The sequence below is a fragment of the Bombina bombina genome, chromosome 3 (assembly GCF_027579735.1).
Source record: "Bombina bombina isolate aBomBom1 chromosome 3, aBomBom1.pri, whole genome shotgun sequence".
NCBI lineage: Eukaryota > Metazoa > Chordata > Amphibia > Anura > Bombinatoridae > Bombina > Bombina bombina.
The window spans coordinates 648,384,334-648,412,218 of record NC_069501.1 but is presented as its reverse complement, the minus strand read 5'-3'; the positions used below and the strand labels follow the sequence as shown (position 1 = coordinate 648,412,218).

Here is a 27,885-nt window from a genome sequence, read left to right as displayed (position 1 = left end):
AGATAACAACTTAATATCTATGGAATGTATAGGTTTAAACGGAACCCCTTGAAGAACCTTAAGAACTAAATTCGAACTCCAAGGAGGAGCAATAGGTCTAAACACAGGCCTGATTCTAGTCAGAGTCTGACAAAAAGATTGAACATCCGGAATATCTGCCAGACATTTGTGTAGCAAAATACATAAAGCAGAAATCTGTCTCTTTAAGGAACTTGCAGATAACCCCTTCTCCAATCCTTCTTGGAGAAAGGATAAAATCCTAGAAATCCTAATCTTACTCCATGAGTAACCCTGGGATTCGCACCAATAAAGATATGTACGCCATATCTTATGGCAAATTTTCCTAGTGACAGGCTAAATGCCTGAATCACCGTATATATGACGAAACTTAAAAAAAAAAAAAAAAAAAAAAAAACCTGTCGACCTCTCCGATTGGATCTCTTATCCTAAGGGAGAAGATCCGAGAAGTCAGAAAAAATTGACTTCAAGTCAGGGTCCTTGTAAGGGACAGTCAAAAAATTAGACTTGGAAGAAACATCCGCAGACCCATATTTCACCAAAAAGGAGCTGCATGCTAAGACAGAGAACCCTGAACTCGTAGTCGCCAATTAGGTAAGTTGCAGGGAAGCGTCAGAAATAAATGAATTAGTTGACTTAAAAACTTTAGTCCTATCAGGAATCTCTGCCAAAGAAGTCTCAGACTTAAGAGACTCTTCCCGAGTATCAAAACAATAAGCAGCAGCACTTGTAACCCCTACCCATGCAAACTGCCGGCTGCAATAGCAATCCTTGATGAACATAGATTGTCAGAAGGAATATCTCTAATTTCTTATTCCTCTATACTTGAGTGCGTTTGTTGCATCCTCAATCACAAAGGATGAACTAACAACAAACAGCTGAAAACTATCTATTATAATATACACAGAACAAAACGTTACTGTCTCTTTAAATCTCAAAGTAACTTATTTCTCTGTGTCCTTGTACCATCCTATATCACAAAGGATGAAATAACAAACAGCTTCAAGACTTTTAATAAAGTTTACACAGTAAAAATGTTACTGTCCCTTTAACTTCTCTTGTGTAAGAAAAAATCCAATTAGCATGGTAACCTCGCTGGAAGTAGACGTTGCTATGCACATTAAAGCAACTATGTCTTGAACCCAAAATTCCATAAGAACAGTGCAAGGAACCGCAGAGCACTGCACGTGGGCCAAACGAAAATTCTTTATTTTGTGTGTGTACTTGTTTTGAAATACAAAGCTGACTTTCAAATAAAAGAAACCCCACCAAAAACGGTACTGACACTTAAAGTACTGAACACAGGAGGTTATCTGTTTTGTGTGTTACTGTCTCTTTAAAAGCAAAAGAGAGAAATCTTTTAATGTCTTGCACATAATCGTCAGAGTTACTACGGGCATCTCAGATGATCTTGCTGAGATGATCCCTCACATAATGTTTATGTTATAATGATAACGACATGTTCGTAGCAAAATGAAGTGTGTGTACTTGTAACATGATGATCGTCACATGTCACACATGCAGTCAACGCTATTGGGACTTTGAAAGGATTACACATTGTGCAAATAATCCACCACATCTTGTGCGCTTTACTTGTTTATCCTGCGCAACAAGTTTATAACACCCCGTGAAGGGGAAGAAAAAGGGCGAGCTAGGAATAGGGCCATGATAAGGACCGCCCATCGTGGGCGTAAACAACACATAGAAAAATACAACGCCATAATTACGCTCGAAGAGAGCGCTGTGAGCCCTCATATGTCACTGTGTAAACAGGTAGACAATAGTAAACTCCCGGTCGGCTTGTCTTTTTATAAATAACCGCCGGGAGAACATGCCCCATGATTGACTAAATTAAGCCCATACTACATGTCACAACGCTATGATAAAACAGTCGCTGTGCCACAGACAAAGTAAAGCAAACTCCCAGGCAGCTTGTCTTTGTATAAAGAACCGCCGGGAGAACATGCCCCATGTTTGAATAACATAAGTCTATAACCATATGCCACAAATCTATGACAGACGCCGTGCAACAGGCAAGATATAGCAAACTCCAGGTCGGCTTGAATTAGTACAAATAACCGCCGGGAGAACATGCCCCATGTGTGCTAACAACGATAATTTACAGTTGCCATGCCAGTGGGTTGTGAAATAAAAACATATTTGCTGTCAGTATATTCTCCTAAAGGGACAAGAGAATGCATACCTGGAAAGAACCCATATAACAGGTAAAGGGCTGCTCAAATATAACGTGAGAGGCCAAATCCTTCTAATCTCTTCTGCTATTCTTCAGAAACAAAAATGGCACTTACCTCACAAGCTGCCGACAGCAAAGGCAGCACTCAGGCGTGTGAAATCCCACTGCTCACATGGACCTGAAGGATACAAGAAAAATACTGAGCAAAAGACTATCAGATTTCTTCCCAGATAGGGCAGCAACAGTATATGGGAGGCGCAGTGAGAATTATGTCCCACAAGTTCCCATTGCTTTGAAGCCACCAAATGCTTCTCTTTTTGTACTGAAGAGACTGATTTGGTCTAGGCTAAACCCCAGAACAAAGTAGCACACTGTGGCACTACTTTAAAAAATAATAAATACTTGATTGAAGAATCTATAACTAACACCTCACTCTTCCTATCACTAACACAGGCAAAGAGAATTACTGGAGTGGGAGGGAAGGGAGGAGATATATATATATATATATATATCTGCTGTGGTGCTCTTTGCCTCCTCCTGCTGACCAGGAGGCGATATTCCCATAAGTAAGGATGAAATCCGTGGACTCGTCATATCTTGTAAAAGAAAGTTAACAAATTTTTTTTTTATTTGATCGCATTTGGCGGTGAAATGGTGGCATTAAATATACCAAAATGGGTCTAGATCAATACTTTGGGTTTTGTACTAAAAAAAATATATAGTTTTGATAGGTAAATATAAAAAGGCTCTATTTCTGTTTAAATGTAGTGATGGCAAAAATGCTAAAAATGCTCTGGTCTTTTAGGGAAGTTTTTGTCTAAAATGCCCGGTCCTTAAGGGGTTAAGAAGTATGTTAGGTAGCACCCGGTGTCTTACATATGTAAAGGTATGCTCAATATAATGCTTCTCTGTATCTATCGGAAAAATATATTGAAACTGTTTTACATGTGCATACAAATAATGTAGAACATAAAAAACAGCCACATTGATGGAAAAAAAAAGTTTAAAGTCTCAAATATGTATATACACATTCTTAAAGGGACAGTCTACTCAAAATTAAACTTTCATGATTAAGATAGGGCATGAAATTTGAAACAACTTTCCAATTCACTTTTATCATCAAATTGTCTTTGTTCTTTTGGTATTCTTTGTTGATAGCTAAACCAAGATAGTCTCATAGACTGATTTCTAAGCCCTTGAAGGCCACCTCTTATCTCAGTACATTTTGACAGTTTTTCACAGCTAGACAGTGCTAATTCATGTCTACAATATAGATAACATTATGCTCACTCCTGTGGTGTTATTTATGAGTCAGCACTAGCTGGCTGAGATGCCAGTTTGTAACAAGTACTGGGATAAGAGTGCAGTCTGCAGAGGCTTAGATACAAGGTAATCACATAGGTAAAAAGTATATTAATATAACAGTGTTGGTTATGCAAAACTAGGGAATGGGTAATAAAGAGATTATCTTTTTAAACAATAAAAATGTTCAAGTAGACTGTCCCTTTAACTGCAAAATCAGATTTTTTTTTAAAACATTGTAACATTTCAGCACAGTTTTATTTAATTTTAAATAATAAAAAAAAAGTCTGTTGTAGATCTTTCCAACAGTGAATAAACAAGTTTTGCATTGGTTATCAAAATGTGTATGAATTTGACAGTTCATTCAGCTACATACTGTTATTACAAAAGGTTCTCCCATGGAGCATTTCTTGATTGTGTGTGGTGATTATATATATATATATATATATATATATATATATATATATATATATATATATATATATATATATATATATATATATATATATATATATATATGTATGTGTGTGTGTGTGTGTGTGTGTGTGTGCGTGTATGTATATATATATATATATATATATATATATATATATATATACACACACACACACACACACACATATATATATACACACACATATATATATATACACACACACACACACACATACACATATATATATACACACACACACACACACATACACATATATATATACACACACATATATATATATATACACACACACACACACACATACACATATATATATACACACACACACACACACATACACATATATATATACACACACATATATATATATATACACACACACACACACACATACACATATATATATACACACACACACACACACATACACATATATATATACACACACATATATATATATATACACACACACACATATACACACACACTATTGATAAGAGATTTAAACTTTTTGTTGCGTCTTCTCTTGCAATTGTCGTTTTCCTTCAAATAAAAGGATACTTGCTGCCATGGCTGAATTCAGGCTGTCTACGCCTGGTACAACTGGAATAAAGAGTCGTTTGCCACCAGATTTTTCTGCCAATAGCAGAGACTCCAAGCTCAAGCCGTGGGTTTCTCCTCCAATTACTAGTGCACTTGGTTCCCTAGCCCAATTTTGGTGATAACTCTGAATCTGAACATCAGGGATGTATAGACCTTCTTTGTCACTATCTTCCTCAGAGCTTTCATCATCACTAGAAAAGTCATGGTCTTCCTGAAGAGATGCTTTTTTGGGTTGAGTAGAAATCCAACCATAGTCACCAGCTTTTCCAGACATTCTGCTTTCTTTATTAGAGTTTTCTGGATGGATATTATCAGCCACAAACACTCTGGTGCCAGGAGAAAGGTAATTGGGCACAATATCCCAGTCCAAGCTAGTGATTACTGGCAGGCGAAAGTGTGCTCCCATCCCAGCTCTCAGAACCTTTGGCTCCCAAGCATCCACACAACCTAAAAAAGGTAAGTCAGAAAATAAATGTAGTTATCCTACGTACAAGTTGCACACACAAAAACAAATTGTGTATGTGGGTTGTTCACATTTCTTTAACCCTTTTTTGTTTGTTCAATAACCGAATGTAGTTCAGGGTCATGATAATGAAATTAATTACATGCTCTTACTGATTAAAGCAGGTCATTTTATCGTGGGTGATGCCCAAAATCTATGTATTTAACCCCCAAAGGGCTTCTGTAGGTTAGGAATCACTATTTTGCATATAAATGTTTGTGATACAGTCTACATATTAAAACCAAGAGGAAAAAAAAAAAAAAAGATTAATAAACAAAATATAGATTAGAAAGTACCTTTAGTGAGCAAGACTTTATTACAGCCTGCTCCAGCAGCACATCTCAGGATGGTACCAAGGTTTCCAGGATCCCGGATGTTGTCACAAATAAGTGACAAAGACAGTGAATTTTGTATCTGTACTGCAGGAAAATTCATCTTTGCATAATCAGGTCGTCTAAAAATCCCTGTGAAATGATGTGCATAATGATATTCAGTTTGTTACAATATATAAAGTCAGACTATTCTGAAATATGTATTTAACTCTATTCAAGGTCAAATAACTTGCAATGTATTACCTGTTCCTTAAAGTACTAGTGCAAAATCAAAATTCATTAAAATTATGGTGGAGATAAAAGCATGATATTAAAATCCTCCATATCGCAAAAGTAAATCAATAGAAATTTTGCACAGGCAATTATCCCTGCCTGCTTTTACCCAGTAAAACTCCATATACATTGTTACCAATGCACAGGAGGATTCTGGGTAACATATGCAAATTAGGTATGCAACATCTTAGGCTTTTTGCTTCAAATACTGTGTTAACACACAGCGGTCCCCTAATGGGGTAAGTGCAGCAAAAAGTAGTGATTTTTGTATTTGCTGCACTCACCCCATTAGGGGACCGCTGTGTTTTAACACAGTACTTGAAGCAAAAATCCCAAGATGTTGCATATCTTACCAAGAATCCTCTTGAGCATTGGTAACAATGTATATGGAGTTTTACTGGATAAAGGCAAGCAGGGATACTTACCTAGATGTGCTAATTGCCTGTGCAATAATTTCTATTGATTAAAGTACCAGTAAAGAATATTAATGTAATGTACTGAAGTATTTAGTATTAATTCCTGCACACTGATATGTAATTATATTAATTTTTGATCAATTAAATATAAAAAAATATACCATTTACATTATTGTAGCTCAGCCTTCTAAAGCCGCCCTAAAGCCTGCACAGTTCACTTCCTGCAACGGTTTCTCTTTGGCACTACCCACAAGAAAGGAGCTCTCTATCCCTTATCCTCCCTATTCAGAAGGTGCATATTTGCTCTGCCCGGTTTCTTTGAGCAGAGACACTAAGCATACTGCTTGTGACTCCAGTGCAAACAGTGATTTGCAATGCACACAGCCTTGCCTATGTGTCCTAATGCCTAATCAGTGTTAAGGAAAAAAAATACCTTCTTTCTTGGGGAAAGCTGTATGAAGCTTACATTGGCAGAGTTTAAAAGGTAATACTCGTACTGGTTAAAGGGATAGTAAAGTCAAAATTAAACTTTCATTATTCAGATAGAGCATGCAATTTTAAACAACTTTCCGTTTTATTTCTATTATCTAATCTGCTTTGTTCTCTTGGAATCCTATGTTAAAAAAAGCATACCTAGGTATGCTCAGGAGCAGCAATGCACTAGTGGGAGCTGGCTGCTTCTTGGTGACTGCTAATATATGCTTCTTTTCATTGGCTCATCCAGTGTGTCTAGCTAGCTCCCAGTAGTGTATTGCTGCTCCATCAACAAAGTATACAAAGATAATGTTGTATGGCAACAGGAAATTCTGGTCCTGGTAGGGATACCAATAAACATATCCCACAATCCATACTAAAGAATCAAAAGGAAAACAAAGAGATAAAAAAGTGTCCTTTTCTTCTACAGATATGGATTCCTCTGATCCAGAGTCTATTTCACAGGGTTCATCTGACATGGACAGTGCAGCCACCTTTTCAGTGGAGGATTCTGGAGATGAATCATCTGTAAATATTATAACTATCACAACTCAACCAAGTGTCCCTTTAGGCGTAGGACAAGGAGGTCTCAAAGGGGAAAAAAGAATGAATAATAGTCTGAGTATTGTGAACCTCTCAGACTATAACCTAACTGATGAAGAAATATCCCTCCTGTCTAAAGGACTTGGTTTTGCTCCAACCAAAAAGTTTTCAGTATTTGAGACTATCATAGACGTTAACAAGTTTGTCTGCAAATTAACACTGAAAAAGAAAATCTTCAATGCTGACCAGTCAACCACAGAACAGCAGGAGCCTAATGAAGACACAACTCCCACAGAGACTGCTCATGAAAATGATTAAGAAGACCTGAAGGATTTCAAGGACTATTGTGCTTTGGAGGTTATGAGAGAACTTTCTGGCAGTGGGGACCTAATCAATGGTCTCGGAACGCAATATATCACTCCTCCTATAATAAATGCATTTCAGAGCAGTGTTGAAAGGGATTTAATTAAATTAGCCTCAGAAATAGAGACAAATCCACACCCTCCAATCAAAAATAAATTTATCAAGAAAGGAACACACTCTTTTAAATAGATTGTAAACTAATGATAATTTGGTAATAAGAAATGCTGATAAGGGAGGCTTAATTGTGCTCTTAAATAAAACCAGCTACACTGCAGAAGCAAAGAGACAGTTATCAGACCATGTCATCAATCACAGTTTACCATCAGATTCCACTAACAAATTTAAAACAGATCTTGCTAACTTGTTGGAGGATGGAATAGCTTTGGTTTTTTTTACAAAAAAAAAAAAAGGAGGTGGAACTTTTGGTTACCAAATCACCTGTCATTCCAATCTTCCACCACGTACCCAAGATCCATAAGGATTTAACATCCCCCTGGGTAGGCCCATCGTCTCGGACATAGGCTCCCTTTTGGATCCTCTGTCCGTGTGGATGGAATCTATTCTTCAGCCTTCAGCTGTTATTGATATGGAGTCTCTGTACTCATGCATTCCTCAAAATTTGGAAATATGAGCTGTGAGGTGGTTTCTGGATATGGATACTTCCTATCCGGAGAAGGAGAAAATCTTCCTGTGTGAATGCTTGGAGTTCCTGCTAACCCACAATTATTTTTGTTTGACCACGTATTTTATCTCCCACTAGGTGGTACAGCAATGGGGGCGAAATGCTCCCTCTCTTATGCTAACTTATTTGTGGGTTGGTGGGAACTCCATTACATTTTTTCTGATCACAATTAGTATATCAATGACATTGTTTTGTATAAAACGTTTTATCGATTATATGATATTTGTAATAGATGGCAAAAGATGGTAAGAGTTTTGCATTCACTGAATTTTTTAATTATCGTAACGATAATTAATAATGTCAAATTACGATTCACCGGTGAGACAAATCCTGTCACAGTTAATTTTTTGGACCTTACTCTTGAAGGTTTAGGTGATATTAGGTCTAGCACTTATTGAAAACCCACAGCAGGCAATACCATCCTGCTTAATCTGCCCATCCACAACACCTTTTGAACGAGTCAATTCCTTAGAATAAGGAGAAACACTAATTGCGAACACTCAATCTGAGGAATTAAAAACTAGACTCCTTAACAGGGGATATAATCACAAATTACTCTGCTCTACCCAGGAAGAAGCGAGAGATGGCCAAAAATCTATTTAAAAAAAAACAGGAAATCGAGGCGGAGCCAAGCCGTGCAGGAACATGGCTGCACAATAGAAAAGCTCTGAATTTGCCTACACTCCTAGCTCATATAAACGATCAGGATATAACTTCAACTGATCAGGATCTACGTGGGAAGATGACTCTATAACAGCCCATCAAGTTATAACTTTGATTTACCTCAGGGACCCAGATATCATTACTTCAATAATAGTACCTGCTGAGCACATCTGACAACGGCACTACCGGAGATTGACTGAACCGCATCTCAAGCATATACAGGGGCCCCTTTAACACTAATGACCCCCCACAGTTCACCGGAGGACAGGTTGGCCACTCTACACCACCACTTACCTCAATACTAAAGGACAAGAACAGCAGCCTGACTTGCAATACATACCCGTTGGGCGCCGCCATCTTGGATCGGCAGTCCCGCGGGAGATACGTTCCTTTAGCGCTATTACAAGGGGCATCTGACACGCAGCTCAACAGAAACGGAGGAACTGTTTGTGACCCACTACAAATCACCCGGATTACAGAGAGGTACCTTCTCCTATACCCGCCAACCTATATCACTCTCTCTAGTGCCACACACCACACACGTGGATCAGATCTATACCCTGTGCGCTTGACCTCAGAAGGGGACTTTTCCATTAGCGGGCAAAGTTACAGTAGGCAGTTCTTACCTCAAACTCACTGCCTAGTCTGTATGCACTACTCACGGGGTCAAAGTAAATAGTAAACATAGACTCTTAGTACACATCCCAGAGCTGACCATCCATAACAGGACCTGAGTTGTGATCCACTTCTGCTATACAGGCCTTAATAATCACTAAACCTATTACCTGGCCCTCCAAACAAGCTGCCCTCTCATTATAGTACAGCTGCAGCTTAGACAGCAGTATATTAACCAGAACCTCACTGACTGCAGATAAAAGGACCAAAATGACCCCCAAAAAGGGGCAAAAGCCAGATAAAACTACAAAAAACCCACCCCAGACACCATCAGTGTCCTCCTTCTTCCACACTGCAGATACAGCAACCATGGCGGCAGGGGGTGCACGTGACTCCTCAGACCCCACAAGTTCAGCAGAACTTACAAATTCACACCAGGACTCATTACAAGCTATTCAAGTGAAGCTAGCATCCCTCCCCTCTAAATCTGACTTAGAATCACTAAAGTCGTTCATTAAAGAAGAGATGAGGGACCTTAAAAGGGATCTTAATGAGATGGGGGTGCGGATGGAATACTTAGAGGAGGGCCAGGAAACCCTGAACACATTGGTCAGTGCCAATACTCAGCAAATTTCCATCCAGGACTCCATGGTCCAGTCTCTCCAAGACAAAGTGGAGGACCTGGACAACCGGGGCCGCAGAAATAACTTGAGGCTCCGTGGTATACCAGAAGAAATACCCCAGGATCAACTTAAAACATATATAATAGACCTCTGCCAGTTCCTAACCCCTACTTCACCACCGCTATTGAGCGAAGACATTGACAGAGCACACAGGGCATTACGCCCTCTTCCTAGGCCTCCATTGCCACCACGTGACGTCATTGTCCGGTTTTTACGCTATACTACTAAAGAAACCATCTGGCAGGCAGCCAGGTCAAGACAATCTATATCATTTAAAGGTCATACACTTCAGATGTACCAAGACCTCAGTCCACTAACAATTCAAAGGCGTAAGGATGTAAAGTTTATTACAAGCACCCTACAGGAACGTGGTATTAGATATCGTTGGGGGTTCCCTTTTAGCCTCATCATTAGCCACAATGGCTCCCAAATTATCTATAAAGATTATGGCGACCTCGAAAATCTTTCCAGAACCCTGAACATTCAGTTCCGTTCTCCAAGTGAAGACAACGTCTTATCTCCACCTACAGCTGCAGAGCCAGGTCCTTCACGTCCAACAGAACAAAGACCACAGTGGCAAAGAGCCTTGCCGAAAAGGAGAAGAACGGAAAAAGCACCAACCAGGGAGGAAACCCCTCCTCCCTGACTCAACATCTCCCTCCAGATTTGAAACCCTTTGTCATCCTGCTGGACCCCTGATTTGGAGCCCCTTTGGCTCCGGTACATCCTATGGATGACCACTCAATAAACCAGGTTTCTTTTACGCTTCTTTTTGCCTATACTGATGCTGAAGGAGTAGATGAATGAAGAATGGACCTGCCCTGGTAAAGTACAGACTCAAATAACAATAAATTCATTTTGGCATGCTCTTTTACAGCACTCAATAAAACACCTAACAGACCACAAATTGTTACAATGAATCACACTAAATCTGTTCTTAATTGTATTGTGATGATTTAGTTAGAAAGTTACAATGTTCATAGGTATTTGTATGTTCCTACACAACCTGTTATGTTACGGCACCTCTATGTTAGCTTGAAAAGGTCTCTGGCCTAGGATATGCTTGACTGAATCTTATGGACTAGAAAGGGATAACCAACTCCATATGAAACTAGCTAATCTAGACCCCCACAGCAGGGGTAAAAATGGACGATAGGAAGTCGGAACTCAAGTTAAAATGTACCTAGTCAAGATATGGTTCTTTATATCTAATGTGTTTATAGAAGGTTTTCCATAATAACATGTGTCAGGACTTAAGTTTTATACTGAGTTTCTTTTATCTCACCTAAGAATTACTTAGAACAAACTCCGCTCATAACCATTACTAACTATAGATTTTCCCTATATTAAGAAAAACTATGATTAAAAGCAAAAGCTTAAAGATACTTTTAGCCGCACAAAACAAATTTTTGGTGTTCATAACGCCCGGAGACCAGATTATAGACCCTATTGATGATGGTCTCCTTGAGTTATATATTGCCAACTAAGTTTTACCCATCACCCTCAGGTAGTACGATTCTCAATATTTGATGTCCCCAAATAATTAAACAACGTATATCCTTGATCAGGGAGATAAACTTTGTATACTAAATTACCTAATCCTGATATTATATGCTCTCCTAAATACCCTAGGAGTATGGTAGGCGATATTCCTCCTCCCTTGTAAGGTGTACCACAATATGGATAGTACACTTAAAGCAACAGTTATTGGTATTACAATGTTTTTTCATGTAATTTTGAATATATTTTACTTTCAATCTGTGATTAATGTTTTTTTTTTTACTATTCCTTATCCCTCTGTCCAGTCTCGGGAACCCCATCTCTATATCGGGGGAAAAACTCTAATAAAATTCATATATTAGCTGCTATCCCTAGCTCCCAAACTAATGAATAGCCCAATTACGGAGATAAAGTTCATATCACATAATGCTAAAGGCCTCAATAGTCCCCAAAAAAGATCACTAGCCCTACGGGATTATAAGAGACACAGGGGAGACATTCTCTTTATCCAAGAGACCCATTTTAAAAGAGGTCATGAACCTAAGTCTAGTTTCCAAAAATTTGGGCAGAGCTATTTCTCGTTGCACACTACTAAGCATAATGGAGTGGGTATACTGATTAAGAGAGGGTTACCTTTCAAACTTTCCTCCTCCCATAAAGATGGTGAAGGGAGATATTTGATCCTGGTAGGATATCTCTATCATAGACCTATTACATTAGTGAGCTTATACGCCCCAAATGTGAACCCAGCCCCTCTTTTTAATCAGCTCACCAATAAAATACTAGAGATATCCAGAGGCGGCTTAATCTTAAGGGGCGATTTTAATCTAGCATTCGACCCAACATTAGATTGCTCAACGGGCTCATCCTCTACCCCTAATAAAACATTAAGGCAAATAAAACACTCCCTCTAACAACTTGCAATTCACGACACATGGCGTCTACAACATCCGAATAACAGGGATTTTACGTTTTACTCCAACCCTCACAAGCTATACACAAGGATTGACTCTCTCTTTGCGGACATATCCAGCTTGTCTTCCATAACACAAACTAAAATAAACCCCATAACGTGGTCAGACCATGCTATTATTAGTTGCCAATTTCAGCGGCGTCCATCTGACCTCTCCACTACACAATGAAGTCTTGATGAATCTCTCATCAGAGACCCCCAGCTACAGATACAGATACAAAAGACACTAATTGACTATTTCCAAAGGAACGATACCCCTGATATAGATATACAACATATATGGAACGCTCATAAATGCGTTATTCGGGGAGAACTAATAGCGCTTAAAGCCGCAAAGAGGAAACAACAGAATATTTATCTAGACTCTTTATTAGCAGACATTACCAAATTTCAAGACTTACATAAAATATACCCCACAAATACATCCCTGACAGACAGTATAGCTCATAAAAGAGAACAACTTCGAGTATTTCTGGGCTCAGAGGCCAAGAAAAAAGCCTTATACCTCAGGAAAATCTATTATGAAGGAGCAAATAAGCAGGGCAGAATGCTAGCCCGCCAGCTTAAGAAACGTACTAACAAACATTATATAATGGAAATTCGAGACACAAATGGAGCTAGGAAGTCCACTTCTAAAGACATTATTCAGACTTTTAGGGACTACTATGATACCTTATATAATATTAGACGAGACGCAAACGACCCCCATCCTACAGACATAGCGAACTATCTTAACGACATTATTCTCCCTAAACTATCTGTAGAACAACAGGATGAACTAGACACTCCATTCTCGGAAGAGGAGATATTGGTTGCTATCTCATCTCTCCCTTCTGGTAAATCCCCTGGCCCAGATGGATTCGGGAACTCCTACTTCACAAAATTTAAAGAAATTCTGTCCCCATATCTACTTCGGTACTTCCAAAGCATAGATGATTTTGGAGCTTTCCCTCCTTCATCACTCCAGGCACATATAACGGTAATCCCCAAACCGAACAAATCCCCAGACCTAGTTACTAATTACCGTCCCATTTCACTTATCAATACAGACCTTAAGATTTATGCGAAAATAATCGCGACTCGTCTTAATCGAATTCTTCCCACCCTCATTAACAATGACCAGGTCGGTTTCATCCCGGGACGAGAAGCGAGAGACAACACGGTACGCAACATACATTTAATCTGGCACGTAACGAACAAAAATGTCCCCACTACGTTTATATCTACAGAAGCCGAGAAGGCATTCGACCGTGTTAACTGGTCCTACCTAAGAGCTTCCCTCGAGGCCTTTGGTTTTAGCTCCATTACCTTAAAACGGATATTTGCCCTGTATGCTGCACCTAGTGCCCGTATACTTGTAAATAGCACACTCTCATCTCCGATTGAAATTAAAAACTACACTCGTCAGGGCTGCCCCCTTTCACCTTTACTGTTTGCCCTATTTATTGAAACCCTAGAAGCAAAGATTCGAAAAACGTCGGCAATTTGAGGCGTTGAGGTGGGGGGGACGAATACAAGGTGTCGTTATTTGCCGATGACATCCTGTTCACATTGACTGACCCTGTAACATCTATTCCCCCATTATTACTCAAACTCTCCATGTTTAATAAAATGACAGATTTTCTAATTAACCAGAACAAGTCTGAAATTCTAGCCCTTGGCCTCTCTGAAAACTCCATTAACCAAATTAATAATTATTGTCCCTTTAGATGGTGTCCAAAAGCACTTAAGTATCTGGGGGTTTATCTCCCTAAATCTACCGACCAATTATTCCAAGCTAACTATCTACCCATTAAAACAGCAATAATGCGAGATCTCTCATCCTGGGGCTCAAAAACACTCTCTTGGTGGGGCAGAATTAATACCGTAAAAATGAACATCTTCCCGAGACTCCTCTATATTATGGTGACAGTGCCGGTGCCCTTGCCTCCCGGCTACCTCCTCCAAGTACAAAAATTAATTAACACTTTTGTATGGCAAAAGAAGCCCCCAAGAATAAACAAAACCACTATGACATTACCGCGTGAGCATGGAGGTTTAGGATTGCCTGATTTGGAGAGATACAGAATATCTGTGTTTCTGCAAAGAATTTTGGATTGGAGGACGGCCGGGAGGCAGAGGAGATGGGTCCATCTTGAAGAGCAGATAAATGCAGGACTCCCGCTAGCATCAATATGCTGGAATCCTGGCTTCACTGAAAAAATTAAAATGCTCTCCAATCCAATCACAAAAGAGACCGTTAACCAATGGGACATGGCCCTTCGCCATCATCCTTGCTTGTCCTCAAACCCCAGCCCCTTAACTTCTCTTAGTCACAACACAGAATTCTCACTAGATTCCCTAACGAAACCAAACCCCAACACCCCGACTACTGAAGACACACTACTATACAATGTCATAGCAAATGACTCTATATGCACTCAGGCCCAGCTGATAGACAAGGGATATGACTGGGCAAACAACTGGTTTACTTACAGGAGACTACATATTCACACACAAATATAGGAATAATATGACTGCACCCCTACCAACATCGAGAAACCAATGGGCCACTCTCTTTCTGCCATATATAAAATTTTAACTCAACCTATGCCTGGAAACCTCCCATATTCGATAGAGATGTGGGAAAGAGAACTAGGCATAATTATTCTCCCACAAATAGCAGCTAACATGTTTTCAAATACAAAGAAATCTTCTGTATCCGCATCTGTCCTACAAACTAACTATAAAATTCTACACTGCTGGTACTTGACCCCAAGGAAGATGCACCGGTTATACCCTAGCACCGATAATAAATGCTGGAGATGCGGGCATGTGGGAAGCGGCATGGGACATATGTGGTGGTGGTGCTCCCTATTAAATCAGTTCTGGTACAAGGTTATAGATGAAACTAGAAAAATACTCTACACGACTTTACCACCAGATCCTCTAATTTGGCTGTTAAACAAATCTGTCAAACTCCCGCTCAAATCCCTACTTCCTCTATTCCGCATACTTGCAAATAGTGTAAAAATGTTGATAGCTAGAAATTGGAGGACAAAAGATATTCCCACAATAGATATGTGGAGAGCTAAGGTATCCGAGCTCTTAGAATTAGAAGAGTATTCCGCTTACAAAAAAGGAAACACAGACAGTTTCATAGCGATAAAAGCAACTTGGGATGAATATAATAGACCACAGAGACCTACTTGAGATGTAAGCTGAAATTTTATAATCCCCATAGTATAAAAATATTATTTTTTGCATCATCCCGAGACTGGACAAACCCCTACCCCTCCCCTCCTTTCCTAATAATTTTTCTTTTATGGTTATAACCAGTTTTATCAATATATGAAAAAAAGGTTTGGATCTTTATTGCCTCTTAGTCATTGTTAATATATACATTACGTATGATGTACGTGTATGATATAAGTTATATGCTGATTCAACATCAATAAAAGAATTTGCAAAAAAAAAAAAACAGGAAATCATTTTCAGTAGGAGCAATTGTTTTCAGTACTCCATATTCCTTTCAGTATCACAAAGTTGTCAAAATTCTGAAAAAAAAAAAAAAAACCACACACATTAAAACTACTAAATAATGATAACACTTTGGCACCCCTTGAAAATTTGTTTCTTGAACCTTGGGCTCAAAACTCTCCCCTAGTATGATTCAGGTTAATAAAACCACTACTTGGTTAAACCGAAAGGGGAATTTCAAGTGCAACAACTTTAAATGTAAGGCTTGTAAAATGGTAATAGTGGGAAACAACTTTTTCTCATCTGTTACCAAGAAAACATTTGATATTAAATACCATGCAACATATAGAACAAGATGGGTTATATACCCAATAACCATTGTAAATTTCAGTACGTCGGCCAAACCTCTTGCAAAATATAAAAAGAGAGAGAGATGCACTCAGCTGAGACAGAACAAAAGCTGGAAAAACTTCCGTGCCTGTTCATTTTAGGGTGCCACTCAGGGTGCATACTCTTTTAGCACACTATGCCCCTCCACAGAGAAAAAATATCCTGTAGCATATCAGTCTGACCCTGCCCAATGACAGTCCAGCACCGAAATACCAGGCAATTCCTCTCTGAACAAGAGAAACAACAACCCCAGACGATCGTTTCGGCCTTCTGTGGGCCTCGTCAGTGAGGTGCAGTCGCATCTCTCTAAGGGCATGTGTGCAAGGAGTCCACGTCTGGTTTCCCCTTTTACTCTTAGGGAGACCCAAGAACAATTTGCATAAATATAAAAAGAGAGAGAGATGCACTCAGCTGAGACAGAACAAAAGCTGGAAAAACTTCCGTGCCTGTTCATTTTAGGGTGCCACTCAGGGTGCATACTCTTTTAGCACACTATGCCCCTTCACAGAGAAAAAATATCCTGTAGCATATCAGTCTGACCCTGCCCAATGACAGTCCAGCACCGAAATACCAGGCAATTCCTCTCTGAACAAGAGAAACAACAACCCCAGACGATCGTTTCGGTCTTCTGTGGGCCTCGTCAGTGAGGTGCAGTCGCATCTCTCTAAGGGCATGTGTGCAAGGAGTCCACGTCTGGTTTCCCCTTTTACTCTTAGGGAGACCCAAGAACAATTTGCATAAATATAAAAAGAGAGAGAGATGCACTCAGCTGAGACAGAACAAAAGCTGGAAAAACTTCCGTGCCTGTTCATTTTAGGGTGCCACAAACCTCTTGCAAACTCTGCGACAAAATCAGAGAACATCTTAGGGATGTGGAAAACTTTAATAAGGACTCTGCCATAGCCAAACATTTCAATGGACTGCACCTCACCAGTGTTCCTGATATTGGGGTGCAGACCACTGAAATTGTAAAAAGACACCCTAGGGGAGGTGATAGACATAAGTCCCTAACAAAAAGAGTTATTCTGGATTTTAAAGTTAGACATGAGATATCAACCTAGAATCGGACGTCTCATATTTTACAGATTAATTTACTTACTTTAACAAACTCTTAAAGTTAATCACGTTGCTCAATTTTCTTGCTATCTTTCTTAATTTGAAAATATAAAATAACTACCATCATGAAGGCTTTTTCTATAGCTTAGATTTCAAACAACATTTTTCCAAATACAATTCCGTGAAAGAACAGGTGTGAGTGAGTGCACCTCCGTTTGAAAATCTCAACTCTGCTACACCCTAAAATGACATATGTTCCTCCAAACAAATGTCGATAACAAAGATATATTGAAACAGTATAGGGGAGCGCTCAAATCTGGTTGATGATAAAGAAAATAGTATTTAGGTTTTGTAAAAATGTATATAAAAAACACTATATTTGTGTACATGTAATTGTATACAAATAATTGTACAAGCGCAAATATATATGCGCATATAATATGACCTAGATGTTAAATAAGTTAGAGTGGTAAACATGACTAATCCAATGGTGTATAAAACAAATAAATTATGTGGCTTTGTTTAAATAGTTTTACTATAAATAATCAAAAGAATATAAAAACATAAAATAAAGTAACAATGTAGACAATAAAACCAATGTTATAAAACAGCAATCTTGTGTAATAGTATCAGAACTACCTACCTAATGTAACAATAATGGTCTATTTGTTACAAATGATATTGCGGGCTATAAGCCAAAAATGTATTTGTGAGCATGGGCTGAATAAAAAAGGGGGAGTGAAAAAGGTTAATTGATGTATCTCACTGCTGTGGATAAAAAACACACTTTCAATAAGTGATGTTTAGATGGTTTAAAATATTGCTTCAGAGATTAAAAGCCATTGCCATACTATTACACAAGATTGTGGTTTTATAACATTGGTTTTATTGTCTACATTGTTACTTTATGTTTTTATATTCTTTTGATTATTTATAGTAAAACTATTTAAACAAACCCACATCATTTGTTTATTATAGACCGTTGGATTAGTCACGTTTACCACGCTAACTTATTTAACATCTAGGTCATATTATATGCGCATATATATGCGCTTGTACAGTTATTTGTATACAATTACATATACGGCTAGATTTAGAGTTTGGTGTTAGCCGTCAAAAGCAGTGTTAAGGGGTCCTAATGCTGCTTTTTTACCGCCCGCTGGTATTTAGAGTCAGGCAGGAAAGGGTCTACCGCTCACTTCCTATCCGCGAATCCAGGCTACCGCAGATCCCCTTACGCCAATTGCGTATCCTATCTTTTCTATGGGATTTTCCTAATGCTCGTATTTGGAGTCTTGGAAGAACTGAGCGGTAGAGCCTCTACCGACAAGACTCCTACCGCCAAAAAAAGTCAGTAGTTAAGAGCTTTATGGGCTAACGCCGGAACATAAAGCTCTTAACTACTGTGCTATAAAGTACACTAACACACATAAACTACCTATGTACCCCTAAACCAAGCCCCCCCCCCACATCGGCAACCATCTAATAATTTTTTTTTGACCCCTAATCTGCCGACCGGACACCGCCGCCACCTACATTATAGCTATAAACCCCTAATCTGCTGTCCCTAACATCGCCGACACCTATATTATATTTATTACCCCCTAATCTGCCACCCATAATGTTGCCGCTACCCAACTACACTTATTAACCCCTAATCTGCCGACCGGACCTCGCCGTCACTATAATAAATGTATTAACCCCTAAACCGCCGCACTCCCACCTCGCAAACACTATAATAAATTGTATTAACCCCTAATCTGCCCTCCCTAAGATCGCCGCCACCTACCTACAATTATTAACCCCTAATCTACCGCCCGCCACGTCGCCGCTACTATAATAAAATTATTAACCCCTAAACCTAACTCTAACCCTAACACCCCCCTAAGTTAAATATAATTTTAATTAAAACGAAATAATCTTCCTATAATTAAATAAATTATTCCTATTTAAAACTAAATACTTACCTATCAAATAAACCATAAGATAATAGTTACATTGTAGCTATTTTAGGATTTATATTTATTTTACAGGCAACTTTGTATTTATTGTAACTAGGTACAATAGCTATTAAATAGTTATTAACTATTTAATAGTTACCTAGATAAAATAAGTACAAAATTACCTGTAAAATAAATCCTAACCTAAGTTACAAATACACCTAACACTACACTATCAATAAAATTAATTAAATAAATTAACTACAATTATCTTAACTAAAATACAATTAAATAAACTAAACTATAGTACAAAAAACCCACTAACACTAAATTACAGAAAATTAAAAAAATTAACATGAAGTTTAAACTAATTACACCTAATCTAAGCCCCCTAATAAAATAAAAAATCCCCCCAAAATAAAAAAATGCCCTACTCTATTCTAAATTACAAAAGTAATCAGCTCTTTAACCAGCCCTTAAAAGGTATTTTTGCGGGGCATTGCCCCAAAGTAATCCGCTCTTTTACCTGAAAATAAAAATACAATACCCCCCCCCCAACATTACAACCCACCACCCACATACCCCTATTCTAACCCACCCAAACCCCCCTTAAAAAAAAAACTATCGCTAACCCCTTGAAAATCATCCTACCTTGAGTCGTCTTAACCCAGCCGAGCCGAATTCTTCATCCAAGGTGCGCAGAGGAGGTCCTTCATCCGGTAGAAGTCTTCATCCAGGCGGCGTCTTCAATCTTCATCCATCCGGAGCGGAGCCATCTTCAAAATGAGCCGACGCGGAGCCATCCTCTTCAACCGACGACTTCCCGACGAATGAAGGTTCCTTTAAGGGACGTCATCCAAGATGGCGTCCCTTCAATGCCGATTGGCTGATAGGATTCTAGCAGCCCATCGGAATTAAGGTAGGAAAAATCTTATTGGCTGATGCAATCAGCCAATCAGATTGAAGTTCAATCCGATTGGCTGATCCAATCAGCCAATCGTATTGAGCTCGCATTCTATTGGCTGTTCCAATCAGCCAATAGAATGCAAGCTCAATACGATTGGCTGATTACATCAGCCAATCAGATTTTTCCTACCTTAATTCCGATGGGCTGATAGAATCCTATCAGCCAATTGGAATTGAAGGGACGCCATCTTGGATGACGTCCCTTAAAGGAATTTTCATTCGTCGGGAAGTCGTCAGTTGAAGAGGATGGTTCCGCGTCGGCTCCTTTGAAGATGGCTCCGCTCCGGATGGATGAAGATTGAAGACGCCACCTGGATGAAGACTTCTACCGGATGAAGGAACTCCTCTGCGCACCTTGGATGAAGAATTTGGCTCGGCTGCGTGAAGACAACTCAAGGTAGGATGATCTTCAGGGGGTTAGCGATAGTTTTTTTTTAAGGGGGGTTTGGGTGGGGTATTGTATTTTTATTTTCAGGTAAAAAGAGCTGATTACTTTGGGGCAATGCCCCGCAAAAAGCCCTTTTAAGGGCTGGTAAAAGAGCTGATTACTTTTGTAATTTAGAATAGGGTAGGGCATTTTTTTTTATTTTGGGGGGCTTTTTTATTTTATTAGGGGGCTTAGATTAGGTGTAATTAGTTTAAACTTCATGTTAATTTTTTTTTATTTTCTGTAATTTAGTGTTTGTTTTTTTTGTACTATAGTTTAGTTTATTTAATTGTATTTTAGCTTAGATAATTGTAGTTAATTTATTGATAGTGTAGTGTTAGGTGTATTTGTAACTTAGGTTAGGATATATTTTACAGGTAATGTTGTACTTATTTTAACTAGGTAGCTATTAAATAGTTATTAACTATTTAATAGCTATTGTACCTAGTTAAAATAAATACAAAGTTGCCTGTAAAATAAATATAAATCATAAAATAGCTACAATGTAACTATTAGTTATATTGTAGCTATCTTATGGTTTATTTGATAGGTAGGTATTTAGTTTTAATTAGGAATAATGTATTTAATTATAGGAAGATTATTTCGTTTAATTAAAATTATATTTAAGTTAGGGGGGTGTTAGGGTTAGAGTTTAGGTGTTAATAATTTTATTATAGTAGCGGCGAAGTTGCGGGCGGGAGATTAGGGGTTAATAATTGTAAGTAGGTGGCGGCGATGTTAGGGAGGGCAGATTAGGGGTTAATACAATTTATTATAGTGTTTGCAAGGCGGGAGTGCGGCAGTTTAGGGGTTAATACATTTATTATAGTGGCGGCGAGGTCCGGTCGGCAGATTAGGGGTTAATAAGTGTAGGTAAGGTAGCGGCGATGTTGGGGGGGGGCAGATTAGGGGGTAATAAATATAATATAGGTGTCGGCGATGTTAGGAGCAGCAGATTAGGGGTTCATAGGGATAATTTAGGTTGCGGCGGTGTCCGGAGCGTCAGATTAGGGGTTAATAATATAATGCAGGTGATAGCAGGGGCGGCAGATTAGGGGTTAATAAGTGTAAGGTTAGGGGTGTTTAGACTCTGGGGTTCATGTTAGGGTGTTAGGTGCAGACTTAGAGAGTGTTTCCCCATAGGAAACAATTTGGCTGCGCTAGGAGCTGAACACTGCTTTTTTGCAGGTGTTAGGTTTTTTTCCAGCCAGCTCAGCCCCATTGTATCCTATGGGGATATCGTGCACGAGCACGTTTTTCCAGCTTACCGCTACCGTAAGCAACGCTGGTATTGAGAGTTGAAGGGAAGGTAAATTCTGCTCAACGCTCCCTTTTCTAAGCCTAACGCAGCCACTCAGACAACTCTAAATACCAGCGTTGTCTTAAGGGTGCGCTGGGAAAAAAAGCAGCGTTAGCTACGCGGGTCTTTACCGACAAAACTCTAAATCTAGGCGATAGTGTTTTTTATATACATTTTTACAAAACCTAAATACTATTTCTTTCATGTAATTAGCAAGAGTCCATGAGCTAGTGACGTATGGGATATACATTCCTACCAGGAGGGGCAAAGTTTCCCAAACCTCAAAATGCCTATAAATACACCCCTCACCACACCCACAAATCAGTTTTACAAACTTTGCCTCCTATGGAGGTGGTGAAGTAAGTTTGTGCTAGATTCTACGTTGATATGCGCTCCGCAACAGGTTGGAGCCTGGTTTTCCTCTTAGCGTGCAGTGAATGTCAGAGGGATGTGAGGAGAGTATTGCCTATTTGAATGCAATGATCTCCTTCTACGGGGTCTATTTCATAGGTTCTCTGTTATCGGTCGTAGAGATTCATCTCTTACCTCCCTTTTCAGATCGACGATATACTCTTATATATATACCATTACCTCTGCTGATTTTCGTTTCAGTACTGGTTTGGCTTTCTACAACATGTAGACGAGTGTCCTGGGGTAAGTAAGTCTTATTTTCTGTGACACTCTAAGCTATGGTTGGGCGCTTTTTTTATAAAGTTCTAAATATATGTATTCAAACATTTATTTGCCTTGACTCAGGATGTTCAACATTCCTTATTTTCAGACAGTCAGTTTCATATTTGGGATGATGCATTTGAATCAATCATTTTTTCTTACCTTAAAAAAAATTGACTTTTTCCCTGTGGGCTGTTAGGCTCGCGGGGGCTGAAAATGCTTCATTTTATTGCGTCATTCTTGGCGCAGACTTTTTTGGCGCAAAAAAATATTTTCCGTTTCCGGCGTCATACGTGTCACCGGAAGTTGCGTCATTTTTTGACGTTCTTTTGCGCCAAAGATGTCGGTGTTCCGGATGTGGCGTCATTTTTGGCGCCAAAAGCATTTAGGCGCCAAATAATGTGGGCGTCTTATTTGGCGCTAAAAAAATATGAGCGTCGCTTTTGTCTCCACATTATTTAAGTCTCATTTTTCATTGCTTCTGGTTGCTAGAAGCTTGTTCTTTGGCATTTTTTCCCATTCCTGAAACTGTCATTTAAGGAATTTGATCAATTTTGCTTTATATGTTGTTTTTTCTCTTACATATTGCAAGATGTCTCATGTTGCATCTGAGCCAGAAGATACTTCAGGAAAATCGCTGCCTGGTGCTGGAACTACCAAAGCTAAGTGTATCTGCTGTAAACTTTTGGTAGCTGTTCCTCCAGCTGTTGTTTGTATTAAATGTCATGACAAACTTGTTAATGCAGAAAATATTTCCTTTAGTAAAATACCATTACCTGTTGCAGTTCCATCAACATCTAATGTTCAGAGTGTTCCTGATAACATAAGAGATTTTGTTTCTGAATCTATTAAGAAGGCTATGTCTGTTATTCCTCCTTCTAGTAAACATAAAAAGTCTTAAAACTTCTCTTATCCAGATGAATTTTTAAATGAACATCATCATTCTGATTCTAATGATTCTTCTGGTTCAGAGGATTCTGTTTCAGAGGTTGATGCTGATAAATCTTCATATTTATTTAAAATGGAATTTATTCGTTCTTTACTTAAAGAAGTCCTAATTGCATTAGAAATTGAGGATTCTGGTCCTCTTGATACTAAATCTAAACGTTTAGACAAGGTCTTTAAATCTCCTGTAGTTATTCCAGAAGTTTTTCCTGTTCCTGGTGCTATTTCTGAAGTAATTTCCAGGGAATGGAATAAATTGGGTAATTTATTTACTCCTTCTAAACGTTTTAAGCAATTATATCCTGTGCCGTCTGACAGATTAGAGTTTTGGGACAAAATCCCTAAAGTTGATGGGGCTATCTCTACCCTTGCTAAACGTACTACTATTCCTACGGCAGATGGTACTTCCTTTAAGGATCCTTTAGATAGGAAAATTGAATCCTTTCTAAGAAAAGCTTATTTGTGTTCAGGTAATCTTCTTAGACCTGCTATATCTTTGGCGGATGTTGCTGCAGCTTCAACTTTTTGGTTGGAAACTTTAGCGCAACAAGTAACAGATCATGATTCTCATAACATTATTATTCTTCTTCAACATGCTAATAATTTTATCTGTGATGCCATTTTTGATATTATCAGAGTTGATGTCAGTTATATGTCTCTAGCTATTTTAGCTAGAAGAGCTTTATGGCTTAAAACTTGGAATGCTGATATGTCTTCTAAATCGACTCTACTTTCCCTTTCTTTCCAGGGTAATAAATTATTTGGTTCTCAATTGGATTCTATTATCTCAACTGTTACTGGTGGGAAAGGAACTTTTTTACCACAGGATAAAAAATCTAAGGGTAAAAACAGGGCTAATAATCGTTTTCGTTCCTTTCGTTTCAACAAAGAACAAAAGCCTGATCCTTCATCCTCAGGAGCAGTTTCAGTTTGGAAACCATCTCCAGTCTGGAATAAATCCAAGCCTTCTAGAAAAGCAAAGCCAGCTTCTAAGTCCACATGAAGGTGCGGCCCTCATTCCAGCTCAGCTGGTAGGGGGCAGATTACGTTTTTTCAAAGAAATTTGGATCAATTCTGTTCACAATCTTTGGATTCAGAACATTATTTCAGAAGGGTACAAAATTGGTTTCAAGATAAGACCTCCTGCAAAGAGATTCTTTCTTTCTTTCTTTCTTTCCCGTGTCCCAGTAAACCCAGCGAAAGCTCAAGCATTTCTGAAATGTGTTTCAGATCTAGAGTTGGCTGGAGTAATTATGCCAGTTCCAGTTCTGGAACAGGGGCTGGGGTTTTATTCGAATCTCTTCATTGTACCAAAGAAGGAGAATTCCTTCAGACCAGTTCTGGATCTAAAAATATTGAATCGTTATGTAAGGATACCAACATTCGAAATGGTAACTGTAAGGACTATCCTGCCTTTTGTTCAGCAAGGGCATTATATGTCTACAATAGATTTACAGGATGCATATCTGCATATTCCGATTCATCCAGCTCACTATCAGTTTCTGAGATTCTCTTCCCTAGACAAGCATTACCAGTTTGTGGCTCTGCCGTTTGGCCTAGCAACAGCTCCAAGAATTTTTACAAAGGTTCTCGGTGCCCTTCTATCTGTAATCAGAGAACAGGGTATTGTGGTATTTCCTTATTTGGACGATATCTTGGTACTTGCTCAGTCTTCACATTTAGCAGAATTTCATACGAATCGACTTTTGTTGTTTCTTCAAAATCATGGTTGGAGGATCAATTCACTAAAAAGTTCATCGATTCCTCAGACAAGGGTAACCTTTTTGGGTTTCCAGATAGATTCAGTGTCCATGACTCTGTCTTTGACAGACAAGAGACGTCTAAAATTGATTTCAGCTTGTCGAAACCTTCATTCACAATCATTCCCTTCGGTAGCCTTATGCATGGAAATTCTAGGTCTTATGACTGCTGCATCGGACGCGATCCCCTTTGCTCGTTTTCACATGCGACCTCTTCAGCTCTGTATGCTGAACCAATGGTGCAGGCATTACACAAAGATATCTCAATTAATATCTTTAAAACCGATTGTACGACACTCTCTGACATGGTGGACAGATCACCATCGTTTAGTTCAGGGGGGCTTCTTTTGTTCTTCCGACCTGGACTGTAATTTCAACAGATGCAAGTCTTACAGGTTGGGGAGCTGTGTGGGGGTCTCTGACAGCACAAGGGGTTTGGGAATCTCAGGAGGTGAGATTACCGATCAATATTTTGGAACTTCGTGCAATTTTCAGAGCTCTTCAGTCTTGGCCTCTTCTGAAGAGAGAATCGTTCATTTGTTTTCAGACAGACAATGTCACAACTGTGGCATACATCAATCATCAAGGAGGGACTCACAGTCCTCTGGCTATGAAAGAAGTATCTCGAATTCTGGTTTGGGCGGAATCCAGCTCCTGTCTAATCTCTGCGGTTCATATTCCAGGAATAGACAATTGGGAAGCGGATTATCTCAGTCGCCAAACGTTGCATCCGGGCGAATGGTCTCTTCACCCAGAGGTATTTCTTCAGATTGTTCAAATGTGGGAACTTCCAGAAATAGATCTGATGGCTTCTCATCTAAACAAGAAACTTCCCAGGTATCTGTCCAGATCCCGGGATCCTCAGGCGGAGGCAGTGGATGCATTATCACTTCCTTGGAAGTATCATCCTGCCTATATCTTTCCGCCTCTAGTTCTTCGTCCAAGAGTAATCTCCAAGATTCTGAAGGAATGCTCGTTTGTTCTGCTGGTAGCTCCAGCATGGCCTCACAGGTTTTGGTATGCGGATCTTGTCCGGATGGCCTCTTGCCAACCGTGGACTCTTCCGTTAAGACCAGACCTTCTGTCGCAAGGTCCTTTTTTCCATCAGGATCTCAAATCCTTAAATTTAAAGGTATGGAGATTGAACGCTTGATTCTTGGTCAAAGAGGTTTCTCTGACTCTGTGATTAATACTATGTTACAGGCTCGTAAATCTGTATCTAGAGAGATATATTATAGAGTCTGGAAGACTTATATTTCTTGGTGTCTTTCTCATCAGTTTTCCTGGCATTCTTTTAGAATTCCGAGAATTTTACAGTTTCTTCAGGATGGTTTAGATAAAGGTTTGTCCGCAAGTTCCTTGAAAGGTCAAATCTCTGCTCTTTCTGTTCTTTTTCACAGAAAGATTGCTATTCTTCCTGATATTCATTGTTTTGTACAAGCCTTGGTTCGTATAAAACCTGTCATTAAGTCAATTTCTCCTCGGAGTTTGAATTTGGTTCTGGGGGCTCTTCAAGCTCCTCCGTTTGAACCTATGCATTCATTGGACATTAAATTACTTTCTTGGAAAGTTTTGTTCCTTTTGGCCATCTCTTCTGCCAGAAGAGTCTCTGAATTGTCTGCTCTTTCTTGTGAGTCTCCTTTTCTGATTTTTCATCAGGATAAGGCAGTGTTGCGAACTTCTTTTGAATTTTTACCTAAGGTTGTGAATTCCAACAACATTAGTAGAGAAATTGTAGTTCCTTCATTATGCCCTAATCCTAAGAATTCTAAGGAGAAATCATTGCATTCTTTGGATGTTGTTAGAGCTTTGAAATATTATGTTGAAGCTACTAAGAATTTCCGAAAGACTTCTAGTCTATTTGTCATCTTTTCCGGTTCTAGAAAAGGCCAGAAAGCTTCTGCCATTTCTTTGGTATCTTGGTTGAAATCTTTAATTCATCATGCCTATGTTGAGTCGGGTAAAACTCCGCCTCAGAGGATTACAGCTCATTTGACTAGGTCAGTTTCTACTTCCTGGGCGTTTAGGAATGAAGCTTCGGTTGATCAGATTTGCAAAGCAGCAACTTGGTCTTCTTTGCATACTTTTACTAAATTCTACCATTTTGATGTGTTTTCTTCTTCTGAAGCAGTTTTTGGTAGAAAAGTACTTCAGGCAGCTGTTTCAGTTTGAATCTTCTGCTTATGTTTTCATTTAAACTTTATTTTGGGTGTGGATTATTTTCAGCAGGAATTGGCTGTCTTTATTTTATCCCTCCCTCTCTAGTGACTCTTGCGTGGAAAGGTCCACATCTTGGGTAGTCATTATCCCATACGTCACTAGCTCATGGACTCTTGCTAATTACATGAAAGAAAACATAATTTATGTAAGAACTTAC

General features: G+C 39.0%; 1 protein-coding gene across 1 annotated transcript in view; it reads right to left on the bottom strand.

Annotated features, from left to right (window-relative positions):
- Positions 1-4,330: 4,330 nt before the first annotated feature.
- The window catches only part of MRM3 (mitochondrial rRNA methyltransferase 3), a 28,112-nt gene continuing 4,557 nt past the window's right edge, over positions 4,331-27,885 (bottom strand). Inside the window, exons 3-4 of the mRNA XM_053707372.1 lie at positions 5,373-5,540; positions 4,331-5,021 (exon numbers count right to left, since the gene is read on the bottom strand). Of these exons, the coding sequence (XP_053563347.1) occupies positions 4,474-5,021; positions 5,373-5,540 (716 nt within the window). The 3' untranslated portion in view covers positions 4,331-4,473. The remainder of the gene's footprint in view (positions 5,022-5,372; positions 5,541-27,885) is intronic.